The sequence below is a fragment of the Thamnophis elegans genome, chromosome 9 (genome assembly GCF_009769535.1).
Source record: "Thamnophis elegans isolate rThaEle1 chromosome 9, rThaEle1.pri, whole genome shotgun sequence".
In the NCBI taxonomy this organism is placed as follows: Eukaryota; Metazoa; Chordata; class Lepidosauria; order Squamata; family Colubridae; genus Thamnophis; species Thamnophis elegans.
In genome coordinates, this window is record NC_045549.1 from 66,133,982 (window position 1) to 66,149,252 (window position 15,271).

Genomic DNA, 15,271 nt, shown 5'->3' on the forward strand with positions numbered 1-15,271 from the left:
CCAGAGGAATGCCGTCGATATAGTTTACTTGGACTTCAGTAAGGCATTTGATAAGGTAGACCATAACCTACTACTAGATAAAGTAAAAGAATGTGGGTTGGACAGCATCACCACCATATGGATTCGTAACTGGCTGACCAACTGCACTCAACGTGTAGTCCTCAATGGAACTGCATCTACATGGAGGGAAGTATGCAGTGGAGTACCCCAAGGCTCTGTTTTAGGCCCAATACTCTTCAACATCTTCATCATTGATTTGGATGAGGGAATAAATGGGGAACTCATCAAATTTGCAGATGATACCAAGCTGGCAGGAATAACCAACACTCCAGAAGACAGGCTTAAGATACAGAAGGATCTTGACAAACTTGAACATTGGGCACGATCTAATAAAATGAAATTCAATGGTGAAAAGAGTAAGGTTCTACATTTAGACAAGAAAAACAAAATGCACAGGTACAGTAATTCAATTCAATTTAATTTATTGTGTATAGGTGGTACCTTGCTCAACAGTAGTAACTGTAAGAGGGATCTTGGAGTCCTAGTGGACAACCATTTAAATATGAGCAAGCAGTGTGCAGCAGCTGCCAAAAAGCCAACACAGTTCTAGGCTACATAAACAGGGATAGAATCAAGTTCATGTGAAATATTAATACCACTTTATAATGCCTTGGTAAGGCCACACTTAGAATACTGCATTCAGTTTTGGTCGCCACGATGTAGAAAAGATGTGGAGACTCTAAAAAGAGTGCAGAAAAGAACAACAAATATGATTAGGGGAATCAAGGCTAAAACATTTGAAGAACGGTTGCAGGAACTGGATATGTCTAGTTTAATGAAAAGAAGGACTAAGGGAGACATGATAGTAGTGTTCCAATATCTCAGGGGTTGCCTCAAAGAAGAGGGTGTCAAACTATTCTCCAAGGCACCTGAAGGTAGAACAAGAAACAATGGGTGGAAACTAATCAAGGAGAGAAGCAAATTAGAACTGAGGAGAAATTTCCTGACAGAACAATTAATCAGTGGAACAGCTTGCCTCCAGAAGTTGTGAATGCCTCAACACTGGAAGTCTTTAAGAAGAAGTTGGATAGCCATTTCTCTGGAACGGTATAGAGTTTCCTGCCTAGGCAGGAGGTTGGACTAGAAAACCTCCAAGGTCCCTTCCAACTCTGCTATTGTATTGTATAAACATGGCTGCAGGTGAATTTCATGAGGAATTCTTTAGATGTATAATTCTCTCTTTTGTGAAAAAGTTAAAAGAATGTCTGCTTAAGTTATAGCGATAGGTGTGAAAGACAGATATAGGAAGGAATTAAGTAAAAGGACTGTTTATTTTTAGCCCAGAATAAACAGACACAAAGAACCAGTACAGAAAATTGAAGGCCAAGAATGGTTTACAATAAACAAAAAGTAGATTCTGATTTACTTCTACTCCTGCTAGTTCTTAAATTGCTAAATATTTCCTGTATCTCCAGTTTCCAGCTCCCTGAGAATTAGAGTCTTGCTTATGTGGCTGGGTGCCAACTGGAAAAAAGCTGCTCTACTCCCCTCAAGAAAGAAGTTATACCAAAGGCCAAATGTAGTTTCCCTGTCCTGTTTTAAAGCCCACCTTTTCTTGGTTTTGACTGATTCTTTTGCTCACCATTTGAATTCATTGGTTTAGGTTTGATTGACATATCAGATGTAAGCTTTCCCTTGTCTTTTTCCTACTTGAGCTTCTTAGAATGTAATTTGTCCCCATTTACTATGGTACTTCTCTTTCATGCAAATTGTTTAAATTAGATTTTAAGTTCATCTTACATTTGTGAGCTTTATTGGTTTATAGCATAATACTGATTTTTAAAAAAAGAGTTGTTGGCTGCAGCCAGAATATAAAGTTGGGTTGGGTTTATTTATTTATTTTTTTGATGGCTGGAAATAGTGCATTCTTTATCTAAAGAGCCATTTAGATCATGTAAGATATTGCGTTAGCTGGATGGAATTTAAGACTTAAAAAGGATTAACAACTGACTTCGTTCTCATGGAGAATGAACATTTGCTGTTGGAAAACAATAGTCTTATAGGAGTCTTGTAGGATCCTGGCCAGACACTTTGAAGCAAAATGCAAACTGGCCATCTTGCAATAATGAGAAAGGAGCCTTTTGTTTTTCATAAGTTTGACTGACTCAGTACTTACATTTTTCTTCTTTATACATAGTTTATTGCCTTCTCCACATCTAGAATGACTGGATTGTTAGCAGCAAGCAAAGGTGGATAGGTAGAGTAGATTGTCTTTATGGACAGAACATTTATCTTCTTTTGTAGAAATCACTGCCCAGTCAGATGCCAGTGAAATTCGACAGGACTGGAAACCCACATTCCTTAGTAATGAAGAATTCACTCAGTTAATGTTAGAGGTAATTTGTTTTCATCTTAAAATATGTGATTAGACTCTTATTGTTACTTCTTTATATTATATTGGTATAGTTGAATATAACTTTTTAGCTTTACATTATCCTTAAAGTGCATTTTTATTAATAGCATGTTAAAATAAGTTCTGATGAAATGTCACTTATGTAGAATGCTGTTCAGGGAAGGGGATGGTGGTTGTTTATTATTTGGAATATAATATTTGTATATTTGTAATATTAAATTGACTCTTGGACTAACGTTGGACTCCTGTTTTGATGCATCCTATCACTTTTCAAAGCCTAGGAAATTGAATCTAGTTTATAGAAGATGCTGTCGGTTTTTCCATGACATGCCTGGTTTTTGAAAATGTTGGAAGACTTTTACTTTGCTGTTTCACCATTGTCTGAGAAGGGAAGCAGAATTAGCCTTTTTTGTTGTTGTTTTGTTTTGTTTTTTTGCAGTGGTGTCTACACGCTGGGATTCAATTAGGACTTGGTTCCAAAAGACAGCAAAGGCTATTTTTTCCCCCCTGGGAATTCATGAAATTGTAATTTACTACTTCAATTCCCCATTGCCAATTTCTACTGTTTTTGTTCCTCCTGGCGTTTTGAAACAATATTTTTGCTGATACTTTGTTTAAGTTATTTGAATTTCAGCCTTCTTAATTTTTATCTAAAATAAACTTTACTGCTCTTGACAGTCTTTTAGATTGAAAAATAAAATAAAGATAATTTCAAATAATACACTGTACATTTTCCCAGCCTAACCTAGGATCTTCTATTTAGATAATGTTCAGCATTGCCAAGTATATATTATTCACTGTGGAAAGCAGGTTTACTTTTACGTTCAATTAAGTTATTTCATTTTTTGAATGTTAACTAAATTAACAGTTAGAGACCAGTTTATCTCTAACTGTTTCTTTTGTTTAATTTCAGGCTCTTGATGGTTTTTTTCTAGCAATCATGACAGATGGAAGTATAATATATGTATCAGAAAGTGTAACCCCCTTACTTGAACATTTGCCAGTAAGTACACACTTTCAGAGAGATACCAAACTTCTAAAGTCATTTGATGGGCAATTTACCATCTGCCATTTAAGAATCTGGAATTTAAACAGCATTCTTACCTTTTTAAAGATTCTGTTGTTTTTCTCAGTGGAACTTCTACCATGTTATTCTCAGCTTTTCACAACCCTGGTGCCCTCTAGATGTGTTGGATTTCCTCTCAGGCCATGCTTCCTGTGAATTATGTGAGTTGAAATTCATTGCACCAGGAGGGCATCAGCTTAGGAAAGCCTGCTCTGCTTTGTATTATACTTGGTCTATGGCCAGTGCTGTGACAGGAAGATTTCTGGAGAACTCAGAAAGTGATATATATCCCAACTCTGTCAGGCCTAAGGCCTGCTCCATTCACCAGTGTTTGTCCAGCATTACGGTATATTAAGCAATTATGGCAGTTGCAGTATTAGCATTTTGAAGTCACCATAATTTGCTAAATATATAATCTCTACAGACTTGGTCTCCCTTAACTGACTAGAGAGTACTTGTTAAAGATAGGCCAGACATGGTCATTCTCTGTAGTAGCTCCCCTTTGTTTGAAGCCCCCCAACCTCATGACTTTCCTAAAAACATAGATTTTCCAGAAGGTCTTAGGGATGAATTATAACCAGTGATGCCACAGCTTGTCACTTTTAATATTCATTTGGCCAATTAGATTATGTATTTTATTATTTTAAGTAATTATAATCTTGATTTTTTTTTTACTATACATTTGTTAAGTTACCAAAGTCCATTACATCTCAGCTGTCAAACCAGACATGTAAATAACTAGGAAAGGGCAGCAAAAGATTTAAGCCTATTATTACTGCATATACGCAAATGCATGCTCCAAGTAAGATGGAAGAATGCCTGTGTAAATCTAGCAAGTTCTTCATGTTCCTGAGTTGGCCTCTGAGTAGAGAAAGTAATATACATTTTTGCAATTACTAACAGAATATTAATAAATTATTGAAGAAGCAGGTGGAGTATGAATGGCATATAATAATCCACAGTACAGGTATTTTCCCTATGCAGACTACTAGTAGTATTTCTGGTTGAGATCATGAAAGGATTGAAGTTGAAGTTCTTTAACCTACCATCCCAGAATACTAGATAGGCTCGCCATTTTCAAAACTTCCACTATGCTTTCTTTTTGGACATGGATGAATAAGATGCAGTATATATAAGCATGCATTCCCTCTAATGCTTTAAATGCTCACAAATCAATATTTATGGCTAGAACCAATGTAATTATCTTAAGATATGGCTTCTGGTTTTTGAAAACCTTTTTTTTTCATTGAATAGTACTTCATGCAATAGCACAAACTAGCTTCAAAAGAAGTATTATAAAGAGACGGATGTTATTTGGCAAAAATAAACCTGACGTGTAAAATTTTAGTTTTTTTATATACTAAAGATTGGAAGAGTGGATAAACTAATATTATTATTATTATTATTATTATTATTATTATTATTATTATTATTATTACTGTTTTAAATGTAATTCCAGTAATTATTATTATTATTATTATTAATGCCATTAAGGCCAAAATCGAAAAATCCTCTGATGATGCCAAATGCAGACTTTGCAAAGAAGCTGATGAAACTGTTGATCACATACTCAGCTGCTGTAAAAAAATCACGCAGACTGATTATAAATTGCGGCACAATTCAGTAGCACAAATGATCCATTGGAATTTGTGCAAAAATTATAATATTAAAACAGCAACAAACTGGTGGGAACATCAGCCTGAAAAAGTCACCGAAAATCAGATGGTCAAGATCTTGTGGGATTTTCGCATACAAACAGACAAAATACTGGCGCATAATACACCAGACATCACATTGGTTGAGAAAAATAAGGTCACAATCATAGACATCGCAATACCAGGTGATAGCAGGATCGCCGAGAAGGAACATGAAAAAATCGCAAAATACCAGGACTTGAAAATAGAAATTCAACGATTATGGCACAAACCAGCAGTGGTAATTCCAGTGGTAATTGGCACACTGGGTGCTATTCCAAAAGCACTGGAATGACATTTAAAACAGTTAAAAATTGACAAAATCACCATCAGTCAAATGCAAAAAGCCGCACTGCTTGGATCTGCACGCATATTACGAAAATACGTTACGACGTCCTAGGACCCTGGGTGGGGCCCGACTAGTAACCAATGCCAAATCCGGCGAAACAACTGGCCGCTGTGATACAATTGTATAATAATAATTATTATTATTACTGGAATTACATTTAAAACAGTTAAAAATTGACAAAATCACCATCAGTCAAATGCAAAAAGCCGCACTGTTTGGATCTGCACGCATATTACGAAAATACATTATGATGTCCTAGGCCCCTGGGTGAGGCCCGACTAGTAACCAATGCCAAATCTGGCGAAACAACTGGCTGCTGTGATACAATTGTATTGTAATAATAGCAATAATAATAATAATAGAATGGAAAGATGTGTGAGTTGAAATATGCTGGCGAATATGTACTTCTGTACACTTACTAATCCAGGCCCAAACTTTGTACCAGTAGGTTCATCTCTCCAGAGAGGCCGTCTCAAGTGGTTGTCCTACATACATACATTTTGAAGCTGAAAATATTTGTACTGTGGCATGAAGTTTTGCCGCTGAAAGAAAATAAGTACAAAAGCCTACTGACTGTACATGAATTTTTCAGAGCACTTGAAAATGAGTACTCTGAATCAGTATTTCACTACTTGAAGTCCAAGTGTCAAGGGAGATTATTTTATGCTATATATTTATGCACAAATTACAAAAGAAAGGCTTCTATAATAAAGCAGTAGACCACTTTTTTTTAAAAGTCACTCTTGACTCCTAGTTGACTACATGATAATTTTTGGGAGTAATTTGTCATGACAGTCTTCATAGGTCTGAGGAGACGGTCACCATCCAAACAGACAGACAGCTTCTTCACAGGTTTCACAACAGCTACTTTAAAGTTGAGTACTATAATTCCCCCAGGAATAATTCTATTCCTGGGACTAGAATCTAAGACACAACGAATATTGAGAACATAATAACCTTTATTAGCCACATCTGAATCAATACTGATGTAGCATACCTGATCATGTGCTACAGAATGTATACATTTTTTTTCTCTTGACAGCTTGATTTTATATTAAAAAGTGAGATTCATTAATACTGGATTTTAGTTTTCAATCTATTTTTTTCTCCTTTAGTCTGACCTTGTGGATCAGAGTATATTTAATTTTGTCCCTGAGGGGGAACATTCAGAGGTTTATAAAATACTATCCACACATCTGTTGGAAAGTGATTCATTGACCCCAGAATATTTAAAATGTAAGTTGAATTTTTGAATTATTTTATTGTTACAAGGAAATATCATTTAAAAACCTGCATCTTTACAAATATACATGAACTTCATTGAAAGAATTATTTATTTGTTGGGGTTAAGAATTTACTGAAGTAATTTACATGGCAAGTAAATGAGAAGAATATTATGACAGAAAACAAATGACACCACCAACAACTAAAGTGGCCCAAATGCAGGGACAGAAGGGAATTGGGCTGCAAGAACGATGGGCTGATGCATACACGCATGCAGCTCCACTCTTATGAGCATAAGAGCATGCCGGCCTCCTGTGAGTGGAGCTGTGAGCTGTGAGTGGGCGGCCTCTCGCATGGCCCAGTGGTTAGGGACCTCTGATTTATTCAGCATTTCTGTCAGTCAGATACTATTTCCTTATAGTTCTTTAAACGTAAAAGTAAAGGTTCTCCTCACACATATGTGCTAGTTGTTCCCGACTCTACAGAGTGGTGCTCATCTCCGTTACAAAGCCAAAGAACCAGTGCTGTCAGAAGATGTATCCATGGTCATGTGGCCAGCATGACTAAATGCCGAAGGCGCATGGAACACTGTTACCTTTGCACCAAAGGTGGTTCTTTTTTTTCTACCTGCATTTTTTACATGCTTTCGAACTGCTAGGCTGGCAGAAGCTGGGACAAGTAACTGGAGCTCACTCGGTTACACGGCGCTAGGGATTCGAACCGCTGAACTGCCAACCTTTCTGATTGACAACCTCAGCATCTTAGCCACTGAGCCACCGCGTCCCTATATAGTTCTTTATTCCTCCCCAATTTCTTGTTTTCCTTTTCCTAACAGGATCTTTAACTGGATCTTGAGCTGTTTCTTGAGTCTAGCTCAAGAGCCTGTTAAAAAACCTGTTAGGAAAAGGAAAACATGAAATTGGAGAGAATAAAGAACTATAAGGAAATAGTATCTGATTGACAGAAATACCGGTGTATAAATAATACTGGTACTTTTGTGCTTCTCCAAATAGTAGAGTTTTGTTAATCCTGATAGTATCTTCTCATTGTGCGAAGATAGGACCCTTTTTGCTATATAAGAGGCGCAGTGGTGCTCTGCTGATCACCTGCTGCCTACAATTTGGCAGTTCGAATGTCACCAGGCTCAAGATTGACTCAGCCTTCCATCCTTGTGAAGTGGGTAAAATGGGGAATCAGATTGTTGGGGGTAATATACTGATTCTGTAAACCGCTTAGAGAAGGCTGTAATGCACTGTGAAGCGGTATATAAGTCTAAGTGTTATTGCTATTGCTATAAAAGATTACATACTCTGAATTACAGAAATACGGGGAAACTATATTTGTATACTGCATCTTCTAGGTTCTTTATCATTATCTGATTATCTGAAACGGGGGGGGGGGGTATTGGTAGAGACCAGAAATACTGAATGTGTTTAGCCAGAAAGAGACTTCAAGTTGAAGCAGAAGGATTTGGAAACAATTTTGTTTCCCTTCCTTGCATGGAATGAAGGAGTGTGAATCTGCTCCATTCCAGTTTTAGACTTAACTGGTTCAGTCCCAGTCTTTTTAAGACTCCGTCTTAATGTAGTGGACTACCACCTGGTGGCTTTCACAATTACAGGATATTTTTGAGGGTGAAGGGATCCTTTTATTATTTCTTTATACTGGCTACATTTCTCCAGTGTTGCATTTTTGGGAGTTTTTATAAGATTCATTTCTGAGCTGAATTAATTAATAGATTTGACTGAGTCCTGAAATAGGTTGTGGAAAATATTAAACAGCTAATTCCTTTTCAACCCCTATAACTACTTCCTTTAGAAAAAAACATAATTATTCTTTATGTAAACGTTTAGCACAAAAACATTTCAACCTGTTTGAGATGTTTATGTGTATTCTTTGCAGAATAAATTTTCATTGCTGCAAATGTCAGGTTTTTTTTCCCAAAAGCAACATAGCTACTGGAACATTTTTCGAGAGATGCAGGTTGAAAGCCCTTCCTCCAATTTCTTTTATTTGGCATACCTAATCTTTATTCATCTTTAGCTGAAGAAAACCGCCCACATATAGTTACTGGAATGTTGCAGAGAAGAGGGGATTAGTTTATTCTCCAAAGGACCAGAGAGCAGGACAAGAAGTAATGGGTGGAAGCTTGTTAAAAAAAAAATCCAGCCTAGAAGTGAGGAGAAATGTTTTGATAGTGAGAATGTTGTGGTACTTCATCACTGGAAGCTTTCAAAAATAGACTGGGCAACCATTTAACTGGGATGGTGTAATGTCTCCTGCCTTGAGCAGGAAGGTTCCTTCCAGTCCTATGATTCTATTATGTTTTATGCCAGTAAATATTTAGCAACTGGCTTTGCCAGTTCCCTTATCACCACATTGCCAAACAGTTGATCAGTACACTAGGTGTTGATATTCAACTCTGTTGGAAGCCAGCTTTCAAAATTCTAGAAAATTATAACAATTGGCTTTCACAAGCCAGCATAAGCCAATTCCAGCACGTCACCGCCAAAGCTATTTTTTGTTTTTATCATTCTGTATCAGTGGACACCAGAGCTGTATTCAAAATCTTTCTTCGAACATGAACATTGGATATTATCTGCGGGGAAACTCAAAGAAGACTTGCGCTATTTTTATAATAGTCCATGGGCTGTAATGAGTGGTTTCTGCATATTTCTACTGATGATTTATCTGAGTTTCATAAAAGCTGGTCACTCTCAACGGAGCCCATAAAAAGGCTATTATAAATAATTGTATTTTTCAATGCTAATAGCACTATAGATTAAAAAAAAGTCTTAATTTGAGCTAAGAAGATAAGATTAAAATTGCAGTTATAGTGATATTACTGTGTTTCCCCAAAAATAAGACAGGGTCTTGTTTTCTTTTGACCTCCAAAATAAGCACTTGGCCTTATTTTTGGGGAGGTCTTATTATTTTTGAGGTGCAGGAGGCGTCGAGCATGGTTACCTCATGGCTGCTGCTATGTTGCAATATTTTCAGGGAGGGCTTATTTTGGGGGGAGGGCTTACTTTAGCACATGCGCTCAAAAGCCTGATTGGGCTTATTATCCGGGGAGGTCTTATTTTGGGGGAAATAGGGTAGTCTGGACATAAACCTTTGAATCTGGAGGGACATGCAGTACGCTTGCACAGACATTATTTTATAAATGTGAGCGATCTAGACATTGTGCAAGGACACTAAAAATAAACTTACTGGTAAGACGGCTGAGATCATGTTACGGCATATGAAAAGCAGCTTCTTCCATTGGTTGTCGTTTTGTGGAAATATCAGATTTTAATTTAATCTTGATACTTCATCATTTATTTTTATTGTTGCAGCAAAAAATCAACTGGAGTTCTGTTGCCATATGCTCCGAGGGACAATTGACCCTAAAGAGCCACCTACATATGAATATGTAAAATGCATAGGAAACTTCAAATCCTTGAGTAACAGTAAGTTAATTAAAGCACGTAGTATGTTTAATAAGCAATATTTCTCAGAACTTTGACAATCTATGGTACAAAAAAACAAACAATAAAAATCATTTGTGTTTTTACAATGAATAGGTATAATACTAAATTGATAACAAGAGTAACAGCAGTATTATAATACACTGAAATGAAGTATGTTACAACGATCGATACATGGAAATACCAGGCAATGAAAGACTGATATCAATAATTTAATTTCCTGAACTGCTGATTATTTTAGAGACACAAATTGCTGTGTATAATGAGGATGAAGAAAGTTGTATTTTAAGTTGAAAAGATTTTTTTTCTGAATTCAGAGTTGCAACCTCATATCCTTTTATGTGGAAGTAGAATTATAGCGGGATGGCACTGTCTGGTAAATATGATTGTAGTGTCTCATAAGGACCTCAGAACTGAAAATTGGAAACAAAAGTACTTTCAGTCCACTAAAGAAAGAACCTTCCTGTTAGAAGTAACTAAGAAATGTCTGAAGATTGCCATTGTAAGAATAACAAATGCAGCTACCACCATACCATTTGCAAATCAAGATACCATAGTTTCTCATTTGAGGGAGGAAGTCTCCCAAATATCTGCCTTTGCAAGCACAATTAAATAAATTCAAAACGAAAAATCTGCTGCTCTTTTCAGATTATTCAGATTACCTACATACTTAAAATAATATCTTGCTTTGCCTATCTGTAGGTCTGGTCAGACTGTAGCCTAATAAGCCAGTTACTCTTCATAATTAGTTCTTCTTATAATTATCTCCTGTAACTGCTGATGTGCTTGCTTCACACTCTTTTCTAAATAGTTCAGTATTTGTGTGGTGGTTCAGTTCCATACAATGGAAATTGTTTATATTGTCTTAGTTTACATGTACAGCTGTGTGAAAAAGTCCTGCACACTTTACGGTTTACGGTTTATGGTTTATGATATTTTTTGAATAGGCCATTGATTTTATGATATTTTATGCTAACTGCTATGCAAATATTGTTATATTTAAATAAATACTGGTGGTTTTTAAGTGAAAAGCCTAAGCTTTTTGCAATTTGGTGCTGTTTGGATGGGGATTGTGAATTTTCTTGCATGCTTACAATGACTATGAAAACAGATGAACTGATGCATACCCAGTGGCATACGTGTTGCAGTTACTAAGGCCGATGCTAGTGTTTTGTTAACATTTTTATTGTTTGTGGTCCTGAAAAGGACCGTTTAGGTAACCAAACATGGTTACTAATATGAAATTGGCCAGTCCTTATTGCTTATCACCAGGCGGCATCACTTCGGCATAGACTGTATAAGCCTTTGCACGTGATCTTTGGTGACAATGTGGTGACAGGCTGCAGTAATGGATTCAATCAGCTCCTGCTTGGTCTTCGGGTGCTTCTTGCTTATTTCGTAACCAATCATGGCCCACAAGTTCTCAATTGGGTTCAAATCTGGGCTCTGAGCTTGCCAATCCTGGAGTTGAACACCATGCTTCTTCATCCACTGCTGGACCAACCTGGCTCGATGACAAGGAACGTTGTCATCCTGGAAGTAAAAGGTCCTCCCTACAAGTTGCTGAGCTGAAGGAAGCATGGTCTTTTCCAGGACTTCAACATACTGCTTGGAACGCATGATTCCCTGCACGATTTGTATCCGACCATTACCAGAAGCAACGATACAGCCCCAGATCATCACGTGCAATGGATGCTTCACAGATAGATTCAGGCAGTACGGCCTAAATTCTTCAGATGGAAATCTTATGACATACTTATTGCACTGATTCCCAGTGAAATAGAAATTGCTCTTGTCACTGAAGACGATCTTGGCCCACTGTTCGTTGGTCCATTTGGCATACTTCTTGGCCCATGCACGTCAATGAGAGTGGTGAGCATCTGTGAGCAAAGGTTGTGCACACTTTTACATCACATGTTTCACCCCAAATTCTTGTAATCTGAGGTGAGGTGAGCTTCCTGTCAGTCATCGAAATGCGTTGTAGAGCCCGATCTTGCAGTTTTGTCGACTTTCTTGGTCTTCCAGAGCAGAGCCTGTCATCAACTGAACCAGTTATTTGGTATTTTTCAACCACTCTGCTCACTGTGGTGCAATGGCATTTCACTCTCTTGGCTATTTCTGTACAGGAGTAGCCCACTTCATGAAGCCCAATGAGGCGATGCCGCTGCTCAGTACTGGTGAAAGCAAAGGCCTTCATCCTTGCCCGCAGCCAGAGCTAAATTAAATTTCTCGATGCTTTTCATGCCTATTTATAGTCAGAGAGTATGACAGCATTGATTGGCTCATAGATTTAGCCTCTGTGCATTTTGATTGGTCAGCCAAAGCTCGCTGCTGATTGGCTACTTTCGATCCTAACATTCTTGAAAATTCAAGTTGTGTTTGTTTTAGCACATAAACTCACTCAAAACCTTAAAAAGATTTTGGTTATATTAATACAAATTATGCATCTCAATCCGACTACAGAAATTTTCATCAAAGTACTAATTTTGTGTGGTTTCTATGAGTGAAAAGTTGATTAAACATGTAAATAGAGCTTAATAGAGCTGAAAGCGTGCAGGACTTTTTCACACAGTTGTACCTACATCCATTTTCCCTCATGGTTGAAATAGAATAAAACAAATGCAGGTAATCCTCGACTTAAAACAATTCATTTAGTGACTGTTCAATGACCATTTTTCACACCTACGACCATTGCAGCATCCCCATGGTCATGTGATCGAAATTGAGATTGGCAGTTTAGATGTTTGGCAATATTTATGACAGTTACAGTGTCCTGGGATCATGTGATCACCTTTTGCAGTCTTCAGACAATTGAAGTCAATGGGGAAAGCCAGATTAATTTAAGAACCATGTTACTAATTTAACAACTGCAGTGATTCAGTTAAAAATTGTGGCAAGAAAGATTGTAAAATGGGGCAAAACTCAACTGCCTTGCTTAGCAACAAAATTTTGGCATTCAATTGTAATTGTACGTTGAGGGCTACCTGTATTATAATACAAGGAATATCTTTTTGTCTGAATGGACAGAAAACTTCAATAATCCTTTGAATAAATATAGATTTATTCATATGTGTAACATTGGAGCAAAAAATATGCAGACTTGGCACTTATGAATCTTATTTTGCTTTGTGCTTGGATGTGGTGAACTTATAAAACCTGCTATTTATTTATTTATTTCCCTCTATTTTACATGCTGGGAGATCCTGTCTAGCAGCATCTTCAGAAACCCTATTTATAGCTCATTTGGATCATGTTTATTTTTATTTTTAATTTTGGCAGTATTCTTCAACATAGTCATTTTTTCCAGCGGTTTTTGCCGTTTCCTGTTAGTGACTGGGTGTGAAAATAGAGAAAGCATATAGTAGTTTCAAGTGACTTTTTTTCCTTCAGAGAAAGGCAACCAGGGCAGGTAGCAGCTGATACTAATAGTAAAGGGCAATTAGCAGCACTAACAATACCATGGCAGTGAGAACTGCTGAGTAAGTGGCAAGCAGGAACTAGTTTTCCTTGTGTGCAATAATAGTAAATGATGGCATCCTTGGACCAAACAGCTGTGAGTGGTTAGGAAGAAGAATTGAGGGTATTTTCATCAAATGGAGAAAGCATTGACACGACGCATCACACTTCTGTTACCAGAGACCTTTCCTTTAATATACATCATGGATGGCCAATAATAATTAAAACCTTTCAATTACCGTATTTTTCCAAGTATAAGACGCACCTTTTTCCCTCAAAAAAGAGGCTGAAAATCTGGGTGCATCTTATACACTGAATACAGCATTTTTTCCCTCCTGAAACCCCGCCCCTTCACCCAAATGACCATGCATTGCCTTTAAGAGGCTTTCAGAGTGCTCCTGGGGGCTGGGGAGGGCAGAAATGAGCAAAGCAGGCACTGTTTTTTGCTCCCCCCCCAGCCCCCAGGAGCACTCTATAAGCCTCCTAAAGGCTACGCATGCCCTTTTGTTTGACAAAAAACAGGCCAGTTTTCGCAAAAAATGAGCCACTTTTTGCTTATTCCGCCCCCTCCAGAAGTACGCTACAATCCTCCTAAAGGCTATTCATGCCCTTTTTTTGGAAAAAATCGGGCTCATTTTTGTGAAAAACGGGCCGTTTTGGGGAGGTCTGCAGAGTGCAAAAACTTTTTTTTTTAGTTTGCCTCTTCAAAACCTTGGTGCATCTTATACTCCAGTGCGTCTTATACTCCGAAAAATATGGTGTGAGCTGTGTGTGAATGAGTAAAGTTTATATTCCTTAGCATTCTCTTTGATGTATTTTCCTTCTGTAAGTCAGTGACGAACTGCGAGATGTTGTAGAACAGGGGTATCAAACTCACATCGTCACAGTGGCATCACATGGCGTATCGGGACTTTTTCTTCTTCGCTAAACTGGGGATGGGCATGGCCAGCCCGTAACGCATCTGGCCTCTGGGGTGAGAGTTTGACAGCTCTGTTGTAGAATATTTTAGATTTTAGCCTGAAGTGCGTGGGAAGTTAAAATTTGCTGTCGATTAAAATTAAGTAGTTTTTCCAATGAATTAGTTTCACTAATTAAACAAAGGTTTTGGATTATTATCACTTTAATTGCATTAAAGTGATAGTTTAATTTAAAGTGATAATTTAATTTAAATTCTCATTTAAAAACTGAAGTCTTGTTTTATTTTTTCAGATGATGTTGAAGATTTTGAACTATTGCTTGTTTATATGTGTTTGTGCTGATGCTTTCAAGTTATTGTAATTTTAAACTCTTTCTTTTCTGCATAGTGCCTAACTCTGCACATAATGGTTATGAAGAAACCATCCAACGACCTCATCGGCCTTCATATGAAGACAGAATTTGCTTTGTAGCTACAGTTAGGTTAGCTACACCTCAATTTATTAAGGTTTGTTAAAATTATCTGGTCAAAAATGTTGCTAGTTCTTTGCATTTAATTTAGTCTGATTTATTCTTATTTAATATTTATTTAAATATTAAACAGTTTCTAAATTAGAGGGGTTATTTAGTTGTTCAAATAACAAACTAATAATGGCATTTGTTCTAGAACAAAGGGCTTTTATG

At 37.1% G+C, this 15,271-nt stretch overlaps 1 protein-coding gene across 4 annotated transcripts in view; it reads left to right on the forward strand.

Annotated features, from left to right (window-relative positions):
• The window catches only part of CLOCK (clock circadian regulator), a 55,395-nt gene that overhangs the window by 23,939 nt on the left and 16,185 nt on the right, over positions 1-15,271 (forward strand). For all 4 annotated transcript variants that reach the window (XM_032224246.1, XM_032224245.1, XM_032224248.1 and 1 more), the window contains 5 exons: positions 2,305-2,396; positions 3,327-3,416; positions 6,638-6,758; positions 10,085-10,198; positions 14,977-15,095. In XM_032224246.1, coding sequence (XP_032080137.1) covers positions 2,305-2,396; positions 3,327-3,416; positions 6,638-6,758; positions 10,085-10,198; positions 14,977-15,095 — 536 coding nt within the window. The remainder of the gene's footprint in view (positions 1-2,304; positions 2,397-3,326; positions 3,417-6,637; positions 6,759-10,084; positions 10,199-14,976; positions 15,096-15,271) is intronic.